The 23,113-nt window shown below is 29.8% G+C and overlaps 1 protein-coding gene and 1 long non-coding RNA gene across 2 annotated transcripts; one reads left to right on the plus strand and one right to left on the minus strand.

The window, feature by feature from the left end:
- The first annotated feature begins 1,770 nt into the window (after positions 1-1,770).
- Positions 1,771-2,550, plus strand: LOC137808165 (uncharacterized). Its single transcript, XR_011080675.1, has 2 exons — positions 1,771-1,886; positions 2,138-2,550. It is a non-coding gene; the product is annotated as an uncharacterized lncRNA (long non-coding RNA).
- Positions 2,551-5,152: 2,602 nt separating this feature from the next.
- LOC137808164 (protein NRT1/ PTR FAMILY 7.3-like) lies at positions 5,153-10,616 on the minus strand. Its single transcript, XM_068609139.1, has 5 exons — positions 10,431-10,616; positions 10,112-10,226; positions 7,536-7,753; positions 6,874-7,436; positions 5,153-6,615 (listed from the first exon to the last, which is right to left on the minus strand). Exons 1-5 carry the CDS (start codon positions 10,455-10,457, stop codon positions 5,745-5,747), a joined length of 1,794 nt encoding a protein of 597 aa, XP_068465240.1. The 5' UTR covers positions 10,458-10,616; the 3' UTR covers positions 5,153-5,744.
- Between the last annotated feature and the right edge of the window lie 12,497 nt (positions 10,617-23,113).

The raw sequence follows: 23,113 nt of genomic DNA on the forward strand, positions 1-23,113 counted from the left end.
ATGTCTTTATAAGTATCCAAGAAAAATAAAAATAAAATAAAAAATGGCTTTTGAAATTTTCTAAGTAATATTATCACTATCATATGCGTGCGTGTGATGTGATATTAGCGAGATCAATCGCATAATGTGGTTTCACTCACAAACAAAATAGCTTTATAATTAAAATTCTCTCCCTATAATAACCACATCATATATTTTTCTCTAACTTTTTAAAAGGTTTTCATTTATATATTTATGGACAATAATAAATTTTTAACCCTTTTAAAACAATTTGATGTATTTGATAATATATTTTTTCTATTTATGACACATAATAAAATATTTAACTTTTTTTAAAATTATTATATTTTACAGTATGTTTATTATTTGAGTCATAAAAAAAATACTTTTTAAATGTTTTAGTATCTTTTGATTTCATTTTATAACTTACTATAAATTATATTTTAAATTTATAATGGACAATTTAAACTGTGATGTAAATTTGTTTTAACTATTAGACAATTTATTTTTGAATATATAGTTTGTGTACTAATAATATAAAATATTCTTTTACACTTTTCATAACCACAAACTCATTTTTTTTTGGTTTTATGTTAATTATTATAATATTTATACCAATAATAAATTCTAATTTAGTACCCATATAAATTCTTTAAATTGACAATGCATAGAAATAATATATTTTTTTAAAATTTTAAGGTAGAAATATATTAAAGAGTAAAACGTCTCTGTTGATTTATACTTTTATATGATATTGTTAATTTTTATTTGCGGTGTAATAGTATGATATGCACAAGTTACTTAATTAAATTAATTAATATAAACAATAAAAAAACAAGTATTTTTTTAAAAAATTGGGATACAACGACAATTCTAAATATAATTTTAGTCGTTTGTGGACCTACAACAACACTTTTTATTAACAACTATATTTGTATGTGGTTAATACGATGACTCAATTAATGTTAAAATATGCAAGAATGTGTCGTTAAATTTTTTTTTATAGTAGATTTTTTTATTTATTTTGATTTTTATAATTAATTTTTACTAACTTTTCAGTTTAACTATTGATATTGACCACATAGTCTTAAGTTGATTTCCCCCCTAATCAACAATGAAAAAAAAAATCTTAGCTAACTTTGGATAAAAAAGTGTTGGTAATGTGTTAAAAAGTCTCTACAAACATTGAAAAATATTAAATGCCAATTAAAATATTCTAGACAATGTTAGCTAAATACTACATACTACTGAAAATCAATTAATAAACATCACTAATTATATAATTGAGAAAAGAATGTTGATGATGTTAAAAAATAAATAGCTACATCCTCACTAAGCTAAATTGAGGAATCTTAGTTAGTGTTGAGTCAATGAAGGGAAGTTAAGTAATTTATAGTCAAGTCAACGATTTTCCGCTTGAGTTCAAGATGAAAAAAAAAAAAAGTATGAAGAGAAAAAACCTGATTATAGAGAAAACATATTATCAAAATTTTCAAATTCTAATATTTTAGGTGAAAAAAATTGTTTGTAATATAATTTTTTCTTTTAAATTTATAGAATTTCATATTTTAATTTTATTTCCTCAATAAAATAATCATTTTAAGAAATTTCGTTCATTCAAACACACTATTTATGGAAAAGCACTGCAAACAACATTTTCAAAATTATCGAAAAATGTTAATTTAGTTTAAATAAAAATAAAATTGATCCAATTTTGAGAAAAATATATTGAACCTAAATAATAATTTTAATAATAAGAATAATATTCTTTATAATCTGGGACTGGAGTGATAGCTGGATTCTTCCTGGGGATAGCTGTTTTCTCTGTTCCCAAACCCTTCTCTGTTTTCACTCTTTGCTTCTAATCTGCCTTCGTTGAATTGGAGGTAAGTTCCAATTACCTTTTTATTTCGCTTCCAGAGACTTCCATTTTCTCTCTCTTACACCTTTTGTTCACATAAACATTGTTGAAACCTTCACTCATGAATTTATCATGCATTTCCAAAATTAACAATCTTCTCCTTTGGAACAGGGTCTTTGTATGGGATAGGATCTTGGTTATAAAAAGATCATTTCTGAGAGCGGCTTTATGGAAATGATTAATGCTTTTTATAACTAGAATATTGGTGATGTGCAGGTACATGCCAACATGGCCTTAAATTTGGAGACAAAGGAGTTGTTGAGGTTGCCGTTGGCAAATATTGCTGGAATTTATCCTAGAGAAGCAAATGTAGCTACTGATTTACTGGCAAAAAGGGCATACCGTTTTGGCTTAGATTCTGTCAGTTGTCTTTTTACTTCCTTGTGTACCAAAAAAATGTGTGTCTCCTTATTCCATTTCTACTTGGGGGTATCATGGCTTCCTTAAGTGCATTTTTTTTTAAGTTGCTGTTTGTGTTTTTTTGTGTTAGTAAGTGTTTTTGGGGCTGGGTTCATGGCTATGTTAACTGTATTTTCACAATTTTTTAAGATGCTGGTTATGTTTGTTTTTGTTTGTGAAGATTGGTTCATTGAAATCATGACAGGTTCCTAGACTGTCTAATTGCATCAGACTGTCCAGTAGAAGATGTGGATCTTCTAGTATTAGTTGATAGTTTTAGTAGAATGTCTAGTCTCTTGGTGTCTATTGAGATTAGTATTGTATGGATAAGTCGTCTAAGTGTTTCCAACTCAGTAGGAGGATGCATGGTTCATGTGTCTTCTTTAATTAGTTTAGACGCGTTTCACGATAGTTAGTTATGGTTGTTATGTTGTATATGTAGGAATTTGTATCATCAACTACTATTAATTGAGATTTTTTGAGTGAAAGTTCATTGAGAGAGAAACTTCGATTGTAATCTTTGTTCATAATGGATTCTGTAGTGGGTGTAGAAGCAAGTTCGTTAACACTTCAATTGGACCACGTTATTTGTGTGTGATTCTTTCTTGTTCTTCCTTGTTTATCTTGTACCTATTTCGTTTGTGGATTCTCTATTATCGAATTGTCGTTTTTCTGGTAGATGCTTCTGCAATGAATTTGATTTGAGCTATTCCACAACAAATTGGTGCAGTGAACGTGGATTATAGGTTGGTAGGTTGTAAATGGATTTTCAAACGTAAAGATGGTAATTCAGGAACTAATGAACGAAAATTCAAGGCGAGACTGAGAGTGGTGGCTAGAGGTTTTACTTAGAGAGAAAGAGTTTGTTATTGTGATGTTTTCTCTCTTATAGTAAAGCATAGATCCATACGGATGTTGTTAGACATGGTTGTTGAGCTTAACCTTGAGTTGAAATAGATGAACATTAAGACTGCATGTCTATATGGAGACTTGAAAGAGACCATCTCCATGAAGCAACTAAAAGGATTTGAGGTAGGAGACAAGAAGGATTATGTTTGTAAACTAAAGAGATCCTTGTATGGTTTAAAACAATTCTCGAGATAATGGAAGAAGTGGTTTGACAACTTCATTGCAAGTATTGGCTTTGAATGGTGCAAGTATGGTACATGTGTCTACTTTAAGTTTCTAGCAGAAGATCACTTCATAGTATTGTTGTTGTATGTTGATTACATACTGATAACAAGCATTAGTAAGCCTATGATTGAGAAAAATTAAGGCTGAGCTGAATACTGAATTTACTCTGAAGGATCTTGGAGTTGCTACGAAGATTTTGGGGATTGAGATCATTAGACAATGTGATTTGAAGCATACCTCAGAAAAATGCTTGACAAGTTTGGGATGACAAACTTAAAACCTGTTTCCACACCTCTTGTTTCTCACTATAAGTTGAGTGATGAACAGTCTCCTAAGACAATGGAGGAAGAGTTATATGCATGATATTTTGTATGCAAACATCGTTGGTTTTATGATGTGTGGTGGTTTGTACTTGCCCCTATATAGTGAGTGTTGTTAGCAAGTTCATGTCAAATCCTAGACAAGCTCCTTGGCAAGCTCTTAAGTGGTTTCTTCATTATCTGAAGGGATCGCTTGTAAGAGTTTTAGTTTATGTTGGAGTTCGGTGGTATGCCAAAGATGCTCCCATAGAAGGTTATGTTGACTCGAACTATGTTGGGTGCTTGAACACCAAAACATCTCTCACAGGTCATCTTCTTACCTATAAAGGACTTAGTGGCAAGTAGTGATTATTGCTTAGAAGATTTGTGTTGAACCAAAGTGGAGACTTGTGAAGATTGATTTAGTAAAATCTCAACAAGGTTCTTAGACAGTCTAACTGTCTAGTAGAAGATATGTATCTTCTAGTATTAGTGTGGATAGTCTCAGTAAAAGGTCTATTTCCTTAGTGTGTACTAAGATTAGTTTGGAAAAGTCGCCTAAGCGATATTCCAGCTCAGTAGGAAGATGCACTATTCACGTGTCTTCTCCATTAGTTTAGACGTGTTTGACAGTAGTTTGTTATGGTTGTTATGTTGTGTATATAAGAACTTCAACTATTGTTAATCGAGAGTCGTTGTTCACTAAGAAAAACTCAGTTTTAATCTCTGTTCATAGTGGATTCTATCGTAGAAGTAGATTGAAGTTTGTTAACATTTCAATTAAACCATGTTATTTCTTCTTGTGATTTTTTTTCTTGTTCTTCTCTGTTTATCTTCTGTCTGTTTTATTTGCAGATTCTTTGTTATAGAATTGTCATTTGTGTGGTAGACACTTTTAAAGTGAATTTGATTTAAGTTATTCCACAATACTGTTTGTAAGTTGCCGGTTGGTTCAGATATATTGAAGTAGTCATGCACAAGACTCTTGTTTGAGAGTAAGTCGTGAGACAATGGTAAAGTTGTGTCTTCATGACCAGTTGGTTATGCGTTTGAATCTAGAAACAACATCTTTACATGTTAAAGTGAAAGATGATATCAATTACTCTCTCCTATAACTTTGAAAAGCAGGGAGCCCCTTGAAAGTTAGTTTTACACCAAACTCTTGTTTTTTTTTGTATATGAATGTTTATTTGTAAGTTATTCTGTCTATGCAGCCACTCATCTAAATTAGAATGCATAAGAAGCCCCTTAGTTTTTTAGTTAATGGATTGCTCATGATTGCAATGTTTGTCCTGTTCCACTTCCAAGCATCAATGACAAAAACATGTGTTATCACTGGGAGGAGAGACATATAGTACGTAGGATTGGTAATAAGAGAATAATACTTCACACCCGGAAATTAAAATAACATATTCAGTGTTAACAATGGAGCTTACAAAGACTAAAAGAAAGGACACTTGAAGTGGCCCCGAAACTGTCATTGTCTCTTCAAAACTCTAGTTTTACACAACCTAGATACAAAAACAGAAACTGAAAATATAGGGCTTTGTTTGGTTTCTTGAAAACATTATTGTTTTTATGTTCAGTTTCATAAATAATTACAAAAATGCTACCTTTTTTCCTCTTTATTTAGATTTCAAAATTTTGTACAAGAACTGGTTATAAACAACATTATGTTGCTTTTACCATTTGCTATACAAAATTTTGAAAGCAAGGATACTAATTGGAGAGAAGGTAGCATCTTAGTAATTGTTTGCATAAACAAAAGTGAAAACAAAAAGGTTTTCTCAAACCAAACAAACCGTTAGCAGAAACAAAAACAATGACTAAAGTTACAAGAGACTCGGGTAAAAGGGCTTCTCTAACCGAAACCAGCCACCTTTTCTTCCGATAGCAACTACAGCTCAAGTTAATTTGACTAGTTGTTGATCCCTTCTTTCTATTATTTATATATGCTGTTATCGTAGCCTTTGTTGGTTGTTCATCGCAAATTATACTTTATAGCTACCAGGCATATCATTATCTTCGTATTTTCCTTCCAGCTGTATACTCTTGAACCACTTTGCACATAGAATATAAACGATCAAGTCTATTGATGTCAAGGCTGCTAAGAGGAAGTAAAACCTATCTAGGTGACCTCTGTTTAAGTTTCCAGGGATCCATCCTGGCATCTGATCCTCGGTGGAGATCTTCATAACAATACTTACAAGTAAGCTACTTACATAGTTCCCAAGAGAGATGGACGTCATGCAAAGGGCACTTCCAAAGCTTTTTAAGCCATCTGGTGTTTGAGCATTGAAGAACTCCAACTGGCCTACATACATAAAAACTTCAGAAGCTCCAATAAGTGCATACTGAGGAATTTGCCAAAAGATGCTTAGAGAGCTTGTGCCACTGCAATGGGGGCATCCTACTTTTGCATATTTAAGCCTGTAACATTCAACTATTCCTGCTGAAACCATTGCCATTACAGCTATAACAAGCCCAATTCCCATTCTCTGAAGCTCAGTAAGACCCTTTGAACTTGTCTTTTTAAGTCGTCCTACAAGTGGATCAATCACTCGACGGTAGAAGAAAATGAAGACAGCTACACTAAGGATGTCAAAGCTAGACATGCTTGCAGGTGGTATTCTGAAATGGGATATTGTAGTTTTCATGGCAGCCCCTTGCTCTACAAAAAGAGAAGCCATTTGTGTGAAAACCACCGAGTATATTATGGTGCAGAGCCAAATTGGAAGAAGTCTTAGTATACACTTCACTTCTTCAACTTGAGTTATAGGGCAGAGACGCCAGGGATTATGAAGGCCTCTTTTTTGGTCTTCTAGATCTCTGGTAGATATAAAAGCTGCTCTGTCCAGAAACCTGCAAAGCAGATGATAAATGTCAAATTAATCAATTTGTTATAGCTTGGCAGAATGAAAAATGACCAATTATTCAGAAAGTGTTTGGTGTTTAATTTTAAGTTGTGCCATGGTCTTAGCAAAATGATTAACTGATGACATCAATGCAGTAAAAGCATTCCATGCAACCTCTGATCTATAACTACAAGGTATTAACATGGATTATATTCAGAAGTATTTAACTATGTGGTTTCATATGGAAATAGCTTCTAATACTTACTTGAATCCGTCGGTGTGAAGAATCTTTCTGTTGCCATTAGTGGGAGATTCATTTTCATCCTTGACATATAGGTCCTCTTCATTTGATGTCACATGAGCTCCCCATTTCCTTAATGCAGCAACAAGGACTTGGCCGAACCTTGAAAGAGGATTGCCACTGGGTTTGAAGTGTCTATATCTTGGGGTCCCAAGAAGAAATAAAACAAGGGCGGCAAAAGCAGAACCTGCAGACACCCAGAACCCCAGTGTCCACAATCCTTCATCTTCAAAATAGCCTAGAATTGTGTTTGAGAAGAGTGAACCAAGGTTTAAAGCCAGATAGAAGTAGCTAAAGAAGGCAACCTTTGAGTAACCCTCCTTTGAGTGCTCCTCGTCAAACTGGTCAGCTCCAAACGTGGCAATATTTGGCTGATACCCTCCATTTCCCAAAGCAATGAGATAGATTGAGAGGTAGAACATCCCCATCTCCAAGCTTGAATTTTTCCCACATGAAATAGTTCCATTTCCACAACCTTTTGGCCTAATCAAGCTGAGGTATGATGAAAGGGACAAGGACACTAGGCCCTGAACCATAATATTAGTTAATAACCGGAGGAATGCATTAGCTTGAAACTAAAGAGGGAGAATAAGGAAGTGAAATGAAATCAATAGGATAGTACTTACTATTACAAAAATGACCTGAAAGATGGCACAAGTTTTGTATCTTCCCCAGTAAGAATCACTTAGGAAAGCACCCACAAGAGAGAAGATGTATACTGTGCCAGTCCACTTGCTCACATTGTTTGCAGCATCAGCATTGTTCTGCCCCATCACTCTTGTCAGGAATAACACTAGGTTCACTCCTACACCAAAGAATGCTAAGGTTGCCAGACCTTGGTTCACTGATTTGATACAATTAAGAAAAGAAACAGTGTCAACATAGTTTTATTATTATTGTAGATAGTGTTGTTTAATACACTCACATGCATCCTTGTGTAAGTGGACTAAAGCTGTAACTTGTTTGTGTTATCCCATTAGTTCTATTAGTGTTTAATTACGTATTTTCCTGAGAGACTTTCAAACTGTTGCAAATTCAGCTAAGAAACATGCAAATTTTATTCTCAGTTAATTATTTAATACGTATCTAAGGTGTTATAAAGGTATGTGCAGAGGGGGTAAATATAGATGTGCTAATATGCATGGCTAAATCAATCAGGGTTACTACAACTAGCAAAGGGTAGCATATATCGAAGACCGGTTATAATAATAATGACAAGTCCCCAGAATTTTCACCGTGAATGGTGCATTACCACTAACAAGCTTTATGAACCACCACAATAAATATGCACACATGATACTTAATAATATCATTTTAGGTATTACAGGTTTTGCTTTTGTAAAGCACACACTTATAGGTCATGTATTGATAATGGTTTCAGACACGAAATAACACTTTCGAATTTTCTGCTCTAAGTAAATCTTTTTAGCTACTCCTGTTAATAATATTCACAATCCGACGTTAATTCAGTAATGAGAGAAGTGTTGTGGGTAGAAGAAGGGATTCTCTTTAGGTGTAAAAAAGGCTTTATATCAAGTGTTTGGTTTTGAGATTTTACCATTTGTTTTCTAAAGGAGAATATATTATAGTGATAACATTTATTGAAGAGTTATAGTGGATCTTATTTGTAAAAATATATTTCTGATTGTGACTCATATTTCAGTAGTAGCAGGATGGTGATTTCTATTTTTTCCTTTCCACACAAACAATAATATTCATAAAAGGGTATATTCTGTATAATTTAAAATTGAAATTATTTATTTATTATGAATTATCTTTTATATTTCTCAACTAAACTATTTATAAATTAATAAAAAATCGTTTTTGTGAGATTCCTTGCTATGTCATCCCTATAAAAACAAAAACAAAAAAGTAAAAGATATATTATCTCAGCATGTGTGTACTTTTGCATCTAAAAAGCAATCACATAATTCCATATATGTACATGCACTCACGTTACTCATTTCCTCACTTCTCTGCACCAAAAAGTTTCAGAACTTACTTAACAATTCCAATCATACTTGGCTGATTCTGACCTACCAATCTCCCTTCACCTTTAATGCTGTGTTTATGTTATATTTGAAACAAACTTCTGACTAAGTCAGTAGGCATTTATCAATTATTCCTTGCCTTTACTATTATACTATCAATCATTCCAAAAACAGTTGCTAAAAAAATCAATAAATGAAGTATTTTTCTCATAAAATATTTATATTGATAATATTAAATATTGTACTTCCTAGTTGCTGTACTAATAATTATCATTCAAAACGAAAATATCAAAATTAATTCAAATATTTGAAGTAATATTAATTAAAATATAATAAAAAAATGAATTAAAAATAGAAAAATACCAACTAATTTAACTAGCTGCAAGTACTCTTATAAGAAGTAATGTTAAACAAATTTAGTAAATAATACAAAAAATACATTAAAAAGTATGATGTTAATATATTTGTTACTGGTATAAATGTTATAGCTTACCAAATGTGTAATTAACATTGCTTTCACACATTGGTTGGTTCATGGTCACACATCCATTGCTAAGGACACGTGGCAATGACTCACGTCATGCAAGATCCTAGCAGTGGCTACGTGTCAGGGACGTATTCCCTTAAAATGCATGCTAATTTCTTCACTCTCCCTCTCCCTTTTCAATTATTGTGTTCTTTTATCAGGATTCAGAATCTCTCTCACTCACAGCTGGATCAAGAAAGAGTACATCACTGATCCAATATGATATATAAAACCTCTGATTTTTGTAAATTTGATGGAGCATGATGTGTCCTTTTCCACTGACTGAAACTGATAAGATGACCAAGAACCCTTGTTTGTTTCTGAACCATCCTAAAGGCAAAGTTATAGACTTCTTTCACTGATAAGCTATCTAAAATACACACATTTTTCATCAAATTTTGTGCTAGCTGGACAAGGTTCTTCAAACTTCTACGGCTCCAACTGCTGCCACGAGTCACCCCTATCATCAGCTACCATACTTCACGTATCTATCATCATCTACTTCACTTCACGTATCTTTTCTCTCTCTCTCACACACACACACACAATTGATGATGTTGTAATAAGCTCAAATCATAACAAATTTAATTCACTCATAAGATTTAGATTATCTAAAGCATTACAGTACCATGTCTGTAACAGAAAACAAACAACAATAAAACATGATGTTATATTTGGAACTTACATAGTACAATGGTTCCAGCAACCCATCTCCCAGATTTGGCTCTGATTGCAGGGCGACCATGCCAATCAACACTTCCGTCAAGAGTTACCTCTTCTGTGTCATCTTTGAACTTTACCTGCAGATTGATTTCAACATTTGAAAGAAATGACACCGGTTTTAGTACTTATTCTTGTAACACATTCATAGTTTAATTCCATAGATATGTTTACAAAATCTTGAAGCGCATGCTAGAGAATGCATGCATGCAACTAGAGATGAAAGGAGTATAAAAAGTGAAAAAAGGGTAAGGTGAGAAGGAAGGATTTGAAGGCTATGATACCTCTTTGGAGAGCTCTAAGCAGGCCATTGGTGATGTGAAAGTGATGAAAGTTAAAGAGAAAGATAAAGAGAAAGTTGTATTAAGTTCTCAACCTGCTATGGAATGCAGGTGAGAGAGGTGAAGCAGAGGAAGGTGTTGCTGTTGTGCAGTGAAGGCTGAATAGAAGAAGAATGAAATTTACACATGAAGCAGAGAGGTTGGGTGTATCCAATAAATAGGGGAAGCAAAGGTGCCTTCAACGGTCCAGATTTCAGAGTACAGAAGTGGGGACATCCCACGTGTCATCGTCCAAAACTTTATAAAAAAATATACAAAATACACTCAGTTTATTTGATAAATTATATCAATACTTTTTGTACAATAATTGTCAATTAATATATATCTCAATAACCAACGAGAACAAAAAAAAATAAAAAAATTATTAAAATAATTTAGGTGAAGTGATCAGTTTTAAGATTTCATTGAGATAATTACTACATGACTCAAAGAATGCTGATAAATATATAAATATACTTACAAATTATTCATCATCAATGTATAAATGAAACTGAGGTTCTTGTTTGATATGCACCTGTTTCTTCATCTGAATTTGTTGGTTATAACTTTATAATAGTTTTTTTTTTTTCATTTCCCAAGTTGTTTCTTAGACTAAAGTTGTTTGATGTAATACTACATGCACTGCAGACATCCACATGTTATTTTCTTTTTAATATTTTACAATAAAATTACCAAGAATAAATAATCAACAAACTAATTACACACTTTCATTAAATTTTTAAGAAAAAAAGCTTATTTATTCTCAGTGATGTAAAAAGTATAAATTAATTTGTTATAATATTACAAAACTAAATCTTATGACATAACTATCAAAATTCTTATATATTTAAAATTAAATCAACATTTTTTATTTAAAAAAAAAACTAAATTTGGTATTTCTCTTATACTTAGATACTTATAATTGACCTTTCAACCAATTGTTAATAAATAGTATAATTATTTAGCTTTATTAGAACATTTGAAAAATGAATATATATTCTAATATAAGGTGGTTATTTTATTATATGTAATGATAACTAAAATTAAAATAATTACACTTATACCAAATCAAAATACAATACATATGGAATGGCAGCTATCAATAAATGCAAAAGAATTTCTTTTGGACTGAAATATACGGCAAGTCCATGTCATATTTAGCACCCACAAAAATTCTTTTTTAATTTTCTTTAATTTTTGTTATATGTTCATTTTATTTTTTTATCTTCAAATTTAGATATATTTTAATTAATTTATTAGAAGATTGGTATTTTTATTGCTGTTAAAGTATTTATTAATAGTTAGTTTTTTACTAAAATATTTCAGTCTCTAAACTGTTATTAAATGAAAACTTCCGAATATTGAGTAATATATTAATAATTTTTTTTAAAAGGATAAATTACTCAATTGTTTTCATACTTTCAATTTTATAGTTCAAAATTCGTTTTGAATTTTTGTTGTTGTACTTTTTAAGTAAAATAAATCTTCATTAATTGTGTTTGTTTTCTATTATGAGAAAAGCTATAAGAACATATATAAAAAGGAATTGGCACCTTTACTTTGTTTAAAAATATAGATATTATATATATATATATATATCCATTTCTAAAAATCAAATATAGAATATTATCCAGAACAAGATTATAAAAACTCAACTATTAATAACGTCTAACCTAATGAAAATAAACGCCGAATTTAAATAATTAATGAAAGTTGTGACCAAGCATTATGCCCTCGTGTGGTCAATTATTAGTAGTTATTGTTTGACGTTTAAGATTCATAATTGGTCCTGTTTATTTTAAGGTTAGACATAATTTATTATTTTTTAATAAAATTGATATTGAATATTAGGATAAGTTTTGAGACTACTTTCAACCATATGTTTATATTAGAATACACATTTTTATTAAAAGAATATAATAATTAATTTTCTAGTAGTGAAATTAGATATGATAAAGTGGAACATCACTTTTCAATCAATTTGTTTTATTTTTAATCCAAATTTAATTGGACTAAAATAATTATAAATTTGGGTAAAGTTTGAAATCAAATACAGACGAATAAGAACTTGACTTCCTCAAATTAAACATGTGATTAGTCAGGTTGTTCATCAATATCAATATGTGATAAAAAAATTAAAATAAATTTCTATCACAATCCACAACCCAACAATTAAAAAAAAGAGGTGAGGGGGAATATATACTGTCTACAAGTTTTCATTCTCATTTCTAACTTTTCTTTTTTTAATTCTTTCTTTAATAACAAAATATGTCAATTCACTTATTCTTTTTTTAGTTTGTTGGAGATCACACATCAACTAGAGATAAGAACACTTATATTCAGGTTTATAAGGTTGAATTAGAATTTCACTCCTCAATATTGTATTATAGTCTATCATAGCGAGAGTTTGTTAGAGTTATTATGTCGCTACCAGAACACTCATAAATATATAGTCTCATGCATGAGTTGACATGTCTCAGTGTGAGGGAGTGTGTTAAAGATCCCTCATTGGCTAGAGAATAAAGATATATCATATAAGTCGATTTTATAAGGTTGAATTAAGTTTAAAGTTCATTTCTTAATATGATATTAGAGTATATCCTAGCGAAAGTTTGCAAGTTTATCAGGCCACTATCAAACCATCCATAAATATATAGTCTCATGCACGAGTTGACAGTCTCGACGTGAGAAGTGTGTGTTGGAGATCCTACATCGACTAGAGATAAGAACATTTCATAGTATATAAGTTGGTGCACACCTCACCTTATAAGTCAATTTTGTAAGGTTGAGTTAGACTTAAAATTCATTTCTTAATACTAATATATATGAGGCTTTAGATCTTATTTAATTGTTCTTTAAAATTACCAAGTAGTGTTTATATTTGGTATGCATATTAATATAATATTTAGAATGATAATCTATCTATAGATATAAACACATGTAATGATTATTATATACATATTACTATGATAATTTTTTTTTGTCAGTTTTTCTATTAATTTAAAATTTGGTTCCAATTATAAAGAAAAAAAATATCAACTAAAAAACTACATATTTTGTAAATTAAGTGAATTGACCTTATCAATTTACTAACTCGTGATAAGTTCAAACTCATTTTTAAAGTTCACTTATAAGTGATACGAGTTAAATTGACTCACCAACCAATTTATGATGAGTTAGGTCAAATAACTTTTTTTTGACAACTCTAACTAAAATAAACATGATTTCAATAATTTCTCAACCAATAGAGATATATTTTTTTCAATTAATCCTCTTCAAATTAGTACAAAATTTCTAAAGTTCTTCACATCTTGCATCCAAAGAGGTTCCATATTAATAAATTTTAAAAGTTCTTCTAATTTTTTTTTAATCAACAATAAAAAGTTCTTCTAATCTTGTATTCAAAATTTCTATGAAATTTTTATTCCAATATGATTTGAAAATGAATTAGACAGATTTAGTTTTGTATAAATTATTTTTATTTAAATCATATCTTGAATAGGCATTATCATAAATTTTTAATAATTTACATAAATTAGCTATATAAATAGATAGTTAGTTTAAATATATAGATAAATGGATAGGTAGATAGTTTTTTTTTTCCATATATTATAAATAAAACTTTTTGTATATAAATGTAAATAGTGAAGCTTTATGTAATTATGTTAGTTATTTGGGGTGTTAGTATACAATAATACCACGAATTACAAAATCACATGATCTAATAATCTTATGGAGGAGTATTTAGTTAATAAAATACCATAAATATCGTTTCATCCATGGACTTTTATGGTTAGTTTTAAGGAAAAAAAGAATAATAACGTAGTAGACAAATACAGGGGAAGCTTACACAGAGAAAAATATCCATTCACATGGGATTTATTTTGCACATGTTTGGTGGCAGCAGTGTCTTAAATTAATAATATAAACATTATGCATGCATATTCACCCAATTAATTGTTGTCTTAATAATTTTATATAAACACCAGCTTTTTGCACACAATCTCTAAAGAAAAAAAAACGTAAAGTTAATATACTTTTGTCATTTTTCAAATTTTAATATATATATTGAAATAGTTATCGTACTATACAACTTCTATAATATAATGAATTATCAGTAAAAAAAAAGATTCTCAACGAAAGTTTATGAATTTTAAAATATTTGTTATAAAAATTAACAGCTTTATGATGCATGAAAAAATAATATTGTGAAAACACACTACACTCTTAATATATTTAATTTAATTAAACTTGTAGTGCTTTAAAACAAAGCAAAATAGGATACGTAGAGTAGGAATTTATAATATTTTATTAAGAGGCTCTATTTAAAAAAGCGTAAATCATATTAGATTACAATTTCTTATTTTATGTGCATAACAACATTAATAAAATTTAAAAATTCAACAATATCACCTTAACATTCAAAATATAAAGAATTTAAAGAGATCCTTATATAAGATAAGAAACATATTACATGATTTTAATAACTTGTTCAACAAATTTCCTTATTATTTAAATAGTTACATATTCCTAATTTCTTTCTCAAAGTTTTAAATCTAACTTTTAAAATAACTTTTGCTAAAAATTTTGCACTTTGATTTTTATTGTACAATAAATTAGTTTGTCTTTTATTTTATCGCACATTTCTTTAAGAAAAACAATTTAATATGATAATATTTAATTTAACTATAAAAAATAGATAGTTTCAAATATAATTTTCCTCTTTCACAATTTCTTTGAATTATCCGGGTTTTAGGACAATAATATTGCACCAATGAATCTCAGATAAAGATTATGTTATTATATATGAAATGTGAATTATAAGAAAATTACTAAATAAAAACTAAATTTAAAAATAAAAAATAATTAATCTGACTAAATTAAATATTATTTCATAACCTACAAAATTATTGGTATTTAAAATGATTTTTATTATTAATAAAAAATTATAAAATATTTTTTAAATTGATATCTAAATTAGCTATCAAGGTTTAAGCTACTAATATTTTAGATTATAAATTAGACTCTAAAAGACTAATTTAGAGTATAAAGTAGTTAGTAACTAAAACTTTTATAACAAATGATTAAATACCAATTTATAAATTTTTATTAATAATAAAAACTATTTTAGATACCAATAATTTTTTTAGTTTATAACATGATTTTTAATTTAGTCAATATAATAACTAATTATTTTAGTATCTAAAATTAATTTAAATTTAATGATTTTTCTGTAGTAGTCATTTATATAATCATTAAGGAAGTGTGAAATTTTGGACAAAATGCTTCCTTTTTAGTTCTTCGAAATTCTAGATCTTCCATAAATTTAACATCTTTATATTCACAATATTTTTTTCATTTTGTTTTGTGGTTGTAAACTTTGTAAGCTTTGAAAGTGTTGCTATATTCAATGAAAACTTCGGGTTCAACTTATTGTAAAGTTTATTACTTTTAATCTATGAAATATATGAAAAACAAACACAATCAAAGATTATCAAATTTTGTAAAAATTTAGTTTATGCTAAAGCTAACTTTCAAATGAAGTTTTTTTAATTCAAAATCTTGATTGATCATATTCAGCAAAAAATACAACTGTGTTTACCACAACTTTTTTGACAAACCTTTTCTTGTGTAGCATACACATTGTCATCTTCATGATGTTTTTTTTCTCTCTCTCAATAACAACATTTTGTTGTGGTGTAAGATATATTGAATTGATGTTTAATGTGAACTTCTTTACAAAATTTTCCAAATGTGTCATTTACATATTCTTTCACATTATTTAATGTGTCATTTACATATTATTTCGTATTATTTATTGCTTGTTGGAGCCTTTTGATTGTATGTTCTTCTATTTGTTATTTTTTTTCTTTAAAACCTCTTGAATTTTATGCTTTTAAGTGAAAAACACTTTGTATTATCTCTTTCTATCTCATCATCATTCTTCTTTGATCATGTAAAGTAATTGGTGAAAAATATTTGTCACTTATTTAAAATTGATATTTTCGGTTCATATTTTTTCGAAAAAATGACAATTTTTTTTTGTATAATTCTTTCATATGAAAAGTTCTTACAAAGAAATCACACTTTGTTCAATATACTTAAGAGTCAGACAACATAACCTCTGATGGTTTATGTCTCTTTCATATTCTGCATCACGTATTCTCTGATTAAGTTGAAAGCTTGTTTGTCTCTGGTTCTTTCACAACCATGATATTTTGATTTAAGATACTCCAACATGACTTTCAGAGACTTCAAATTCACAATTCTTGTAAATATTATTTTTGACACAAAAAATAATCTTTAGATTCAATTTTTCTTATCTTTATATCTTTGGGAGTCTTTATCTAAGTTGGGGTAAGATTTTCGAAAACCTTAAAATCGTCTTCCACTGTCGGTCAAAATACTGCTTCAAGATGAGTGGTCATCCTTATAGTCCACGATTTGTACTATTTATTATCAAAAGTTGATAAATTGTTTGGGTGTGATGTATCTCCTAATCTCGATACCAATTTGTAGTGTTTTGTTTATAAAACATAGACAAAAAAAATGAGAAACCTAAATTGAAACATTTATAAATTTTACTAAAAAGACTAACATAAATCATATCAAATTACAATCTCTTATTTTATGGGCACGACAACATTAATTGAAATAAAAAAAAATAGAACCATACAAAATTAATATTCAAAATGCAAACAATTTAAAGAAATCCTTATAAAGTAGAAAACTAACCAAACTCTTATATGAATTTGAGTATATTAGTCGACAATATATATTTCAATTAACAGAGGTTAAAGTGTAACACAAGAAAAGTGTCATGTGCATTTTTATGCTTTAAGTGGAAAAAAGGTTCATAAGTTCACCTCACGTAAATGATTTTACATTAAACTCGATTTTGATAAAAGTGGCAAAGAATCAGAATTTATGCTCCCTTGTTCTCAAACAAAAACAAAAAAATATCTAATCAGCTATTTGAATGAGATTATGATATTCCTAAACTCATATAACCAGCTGGCATAAAAAAAATGATAGGCAATTGTCATATATTTTAGGTATATGCAATTGTTTATAAACATTTAGTCTTTTGCTTTTTGCTTGTTTTCCATCTATAAAACTGACTAATCCCTGCATCTTATATAATTATCCTACTATTTCAGATAATCACGTTTCGTTTTGCGATTTGCTTGTTATAGATTTAGTGTTCAATTATTATATGCGATGCGATTCCATTAATATATTGCTTATTATTATTCCTCGACAAAAAGCAAGCTTTACAAATGGTAACATTCCAAGTTTTTTGTTTCCCTAGCCAATGGGAAACTGCATATGCCTAATTGAATATAAATTCTGATTCATCATCATCATTATTACTATTATTATTATTGTTATTATATAAATATATGAGACATTCTCTACGAGCTTCTGAATGCAGTAAGAGTGTGATAGGGTCACATATTCTGAAACAGCAATGCAACTTGTGAATTACGTGCTTAATTTTATCAGTTAAAGATATCATATTATAACTATCGTAAAAGTTTAACTATAGATAGGAAAAGTATAATGAATAAAACTCCTATTGCAATAATTGCTTTGCTTTAAAAACCAGGTTTCCCAGCCAATATGACCCAAACAACAAGAGTTTGAAAAGTTATGTGTACCAAACGAAGAGTTTCAAAAGCAAATAATTTCTCCAATTAATGCCAATGTGCATTTAAACAACCCTTGAGTAGTATCATTATGAGCCCAAATTGGCTGCTATTGCCAAACTAAAGCTCAAAATATTCATTGTAGTATTCATTTCATATTCTATATTCTGTGAGTGAGATATAAGTATATATATATAAGCTATATCTGCAACGGAATTTTTAATCAGTGTGCCAATTTTTGTATCCAATAACAATAACTGATAACTGCACAACTAACTGTCCAATAGCTACTCTAACCTAATCACAAAAACATTCAAAAATAATTATGAAATATAAGATATTACAGTAATGTGTTCCACTTTGAGTCCTAGTAATTTTGTGTGCATGTGTTATAAGCATAGGTTTATTAAGAAAATAAATTATTTCTAAACTTAGTTATGGTATGAGAGTTTAAAAATTTTATGTCAAAAATTTATTAGAAGGTATGAACTAATTAAGAAGTGGACAAAGTAATAGAAAATAATAGAGAATATCCAGGGACATGAATGGGGGTAGGCAGCTCTGGTACTTTGATTAATAATTATTTTTTATATATACAAAGGAAAAAACATTTAATTTACTCATTGTACACGTGACTCCACCTCACAAACTTACATCAGTTTATAATTATCAAGTGTGATTTAAAAATAATCTAAACAAATAGTTTTGATTACTTCTGATATTGGTTGATAAAAAACATTTATCAAATAAGTAGATACATCAAGAAAAAACAATACTAAGTTGTTTAATTTGATTAATAATCACACACACAAAAACACATGGCATTTTACCTACAGGTAAATTATGTTTTACATTATTAATGAATCAAGTAAAGACATAAACTTACTAACCTAGTTGAATAAAAAAAGTAGTGATAAATTAATTAATGGCTCTTTTCCTAATTTAAGCTAGGTTCCATGTACTTTAACCTTCATCCATCCCTAGGTTTGATTTGAGCATACAAACTAATACTTTATTTTTTTTTCAGTGTCCAGACAGGAAGTACATTGATGAAGAGAAAGGTCGCAAATGTCCAAAAAGAAAAAAAGTATTAGTTTTCTGAGTAAATAAAAATATGAAGCATGTTACAGCTAGCATATTAGGTCAATATGCAGTATGTATCAGCATCATGTACAACAGTGATGATATAATCAACTTGAGATATTGCTCCTCTTATGATCAATCTCCCCTATCCCAAAAACAAATGGAGAACAAAAGTGCTTGTCTTATTTGCCAACTTGCTCTTTCTAATAATCTAATCAGCTCACTAATTCAATTCTAGCATAATTTTTGTTCAGACAGACACTGCATTAATGCAATACCCAACCTACTCACTAAGCTAAGAACACACAAGGCCTTTAATGTTGATCGTGTTACATAAATGAATATTTTCTAGCTACTGCGTGCTAGACATGTTAGATTCATTTCTTTCCATGGAACTCTCTTCCCACGTCTCATTCAAAGACCATTTGTGCACAAGATGTCAAGTCTCTACAAAGTAATAAAGAAGCTTGTAACAGGATTACAACTGTGACGCACGCGACCAAACAATACAACAATCTCACCCTTTTGTCACAGGTGGAAAATGATATAGAAAGAAAGGGCTGTGATAAAGCACGATGACCATTCATTTATATCACATTTTTGTGTGTGGTGCAATCCAAAAAGAACAAAGAATAAACCTAATGCAAGAGTAACAAGTCAATTTTGTGTTAAAGACTCTTTAGTTGAATTCACTCTAGCCACCTAGCCTGTTCATTATTTATTTTTTTCAACATCTGCTTTTAAAAGACGATGCCAAAATGAAAGGTGAAGATTTTTGAAGTAAGAACACGTTACAGGATTTGAAATAAAGAATTATCCCATTATGATAAATATGCCAGTGACATTATTTCACTCAATTTGAGTGTGAAATGGAATTGCTCGTATTGTGTGTATATGCAACTGACTTATCAACAGCAACTCCATAAAGCAGCAGATTGTGGATTTTCTCACGCAATGTAGCACTATAGATGATAGATCATCCACAGCCCTGCAATAAAATCTGTGTCTTATCACTTGTTTCCATATGATTTTTTCCACATAATTTTATTCTATAAAGTCTAGAACAACACTTGATGCCATGTAGTTTTTCTACATAAATTTATTCAAAAGTCTATTTCAATAGTCAGATCCCACCATTGCATTCATGAACATCAACATCGTGACCAAAGTTTTTATGATTTGGTGGAACAATCTCGAATGTATCATGAGGATTGGATAGGTGAGGAGACAGTGACCTGTTTTTAGTCCATGTTGACAGCCACACTTGTACACATTCATTGGTTGCCCTTGTGTGGGTTCTTCTGTTTGGCATTTATCTGAATTTCGACCTTAACAGGACAAGTCAAATGTTCTACTGTTGGTGTTTCAATCTTTGGATTCACTTATCACTCTTCTCGATATGCTATGTTGCTCATATTTGAAATACCATTAGTACAGTGCTATAGTCTCTCTGCTCAATATATATAGAGTAATATACCAAATTCACTGTTTTCTTTCATAAACAAACTATGGTGCATCTTATGGCATGAATTAACCTGCAACACGTGTTTATAATGATTGATTTGGATGTTTTCTTTCATAATGATGGATACTTAGGTTTCCAGAACCATACACCTTCCTCTATTTGGCCACTGGGAATAAATCGTGCTTTATTACTTCAATACTTTAAAAATGGTAAACATCCATGACTCTTAATTGTCCTTTAATTTTCTGAAACGTCATTTGATTTTTTAAGCATAAAATTAATGACAGAAATCCAATACAAAAGTTAAAGATTAAAAAAGTACAAACTTTATAAAGTTACATTCTAGAGTAGCTAATGCTATAATTATCATTGGTGCCTTTGATATAAACCGAGAACATCTTATGGTATCTGTCAATTTGGACCATATATTACGGGTTCGTAGATTTTTTAGTAAAGTTAGGTTAGATTAGTTTAAAGGTGGATTGAAATTTTGCTCGTTTTGGTCGACCACGAGCTAAATTCATACACTATATATTTAGCTTCAAAATATAAACAAATTAAAAATACTTAACAAAAAAAATTAGAAGTTAAGAAAACACTTTTTAATCACTGTGAACTAAGACAAACATAATTATCATTTTGTACTATAAGATAACAAAATTTACTCCACAATAATGAAAATAAAATATATTATTGCATTTGATTACGAGGATAAGCCAAAAATATAAAACAAAAATCAATTATACACTATCTAGAAAGGCAAGGGATGATGGTTTTGTGTTGTCTGTATGGGAAGGAGGAAGAGTCTCATCGCCATTTGTTCTTCGATTGTAGTTTTGCTTGGCGTGTTTGTGCTTTAAGTGGCTTGGAGTGTCGTTTGTATTTCACATTGATCCCAAGTCCAACTTTGCTCAGTTCAGGATGAGTCAAGCTTCTGATTCGGTTAACATTGTGTGAAGTACAATTTGGGCAGGGGTTGTGAGTGAAATCTGGAACCACAGGAATTTTATCATTTTCAAAAGGGGTGTGGCTGATGTGTTAGAAGTGTTTGCGTTGGTGCAAGTAAAGGTTTGGTCTTGATTTTCTGCAAAATCTCGTTATGCTTCGTTTTCCTATTCTAATTGGTGTTTGGAACCTTTGACGTGGATGAGGATGGTCTCTTGATGTTTTTAGGATTGTGTTATTAGGTAATACTTTTGTTGGTTAGTAGTTCTCATTTATTTATTGTTTATTGTTGATAAAAAAATTATAAACAACACACATAATCTTAGAATTAACACATAAATTATTTTTATCGATTACAAAAAATTAAATTGAACCAACATATTTTTTTGTAATATTTTCTTAACTCAATCCTTACACTACGTTAATTAATCAGACCTACTTTTGTATCACACCCATTTTGACGGTGACCACAATATTGTGTTTGTAAAAATGTTGAAACATGGAAATTTACTAAATTTTCTTTCACATTTTGTTCAAATTAATATTCTAAACTTTCTTATACTGCTTTCACGTTATTTTTTTTTTATTCTGGTAAAATATTAAATGTATTTAATATTTTTTACAATAATTTGTATTTAATATTTAGAAATATTTATAACCATGCTTATAGAAATATATAGCAACACTCGTGGTTACTTAAACGAGTAAACATGTTATGACATTAATACAATGTGTTGTTTCATAGAAAGTTGGCCAGCAGCGTTGGTCTAAACCTCAAACCTTTTCACAGTAAGATTCTAACCAATTTTGCACGAAAGGATATTCAGACCCCCTCTTCGGTGGAGTTGAGGTCAGAGAATATTAGTCATTCCCTTTTTAAAGTGCTATTAGAAATTGTAATAGGTTGTTTTGGATGAAAAATGATGTGGATGAAGCTCAGAAAATTTGGAATTGTGGAAAGGAGATGGGCTTTTCGGTTAATGGTGAGGAGGATGTAGTCCTATGTTCTTTACAAGCCTTGGAAGCCTGAGATTCTATCAGAAGGAAGGAAGACAACCTTTCTGATGATGAAAATAATTAGTCTGAATATTAGGAGGCTAGAAGGAAGCATTAAAAGAAGATATCTAAGAGAGTTAATAAGCTTGGAACAAGTAGGTATGGTCTGTCTGTTGAACAAGGTGTTTGATGTCTCCAAATTCATGAGGAAAACTTGAAGACCTTGTTGTTGGTTGTGTGTGTTGTCTAATAGTCTTTGAATTGTTAATTCACTCCTTAAGATGATCCAAGTTCATTTGAATCTTAATCTTTTTTTAAAAGATGGGTTTTCTAAAAGGGTATCCTATTTCAACATGTTGAAATGTCGATTCAACCTGTTGTTTGACACTTAGTGGTTTTAAAATGGCTTGGAAAAACTTAGCTTTGTTTTGGCTTTGCCGTCAAACAGATTCAACCGGTTGTTTTGAGAAATCAACTGTTTTTTTTTAAACCTTAACAAAATTCTATTA

Source organism: Phaseolus vulgaris, chromosome 3, assembly GCF_000499845.2.
Source record: "Phaseolus vulgaris cultivar G19833 chromosome 3, P. vulgaris v2.0, whole genome shotgun sequence".
NCBI lineage: Eukaryota > Viridiplantae > Streptophyta > Magnoliopsida > Fabales > Fabaceae > Phaseolus > Phaseolus vulgaris.

Bases quoted from the DNA above. Each gene is read 5' to 3' on its own strand.
- LOC137808164 (XM_068609139.1), bottom strand. From the start codon at position 10,457: ATGGCCTGCTTAGAGCTCTCCAAAGAG. The intron at 7,754-10,111 runs GTAAGTTCCAAA...GTATCAAATCAG, and splicing joins TGCTGGAACCATTGTACTAT to TGAACCAAGGTCTGGCAACC. The intron at 7,437-7,535 runs GTAAGTACTATC...ATTATGGTTCAG, and splicing joins TTCAGGTCATTTTTGTAATA to GGCCTAGTGTCCTTGTCCCT.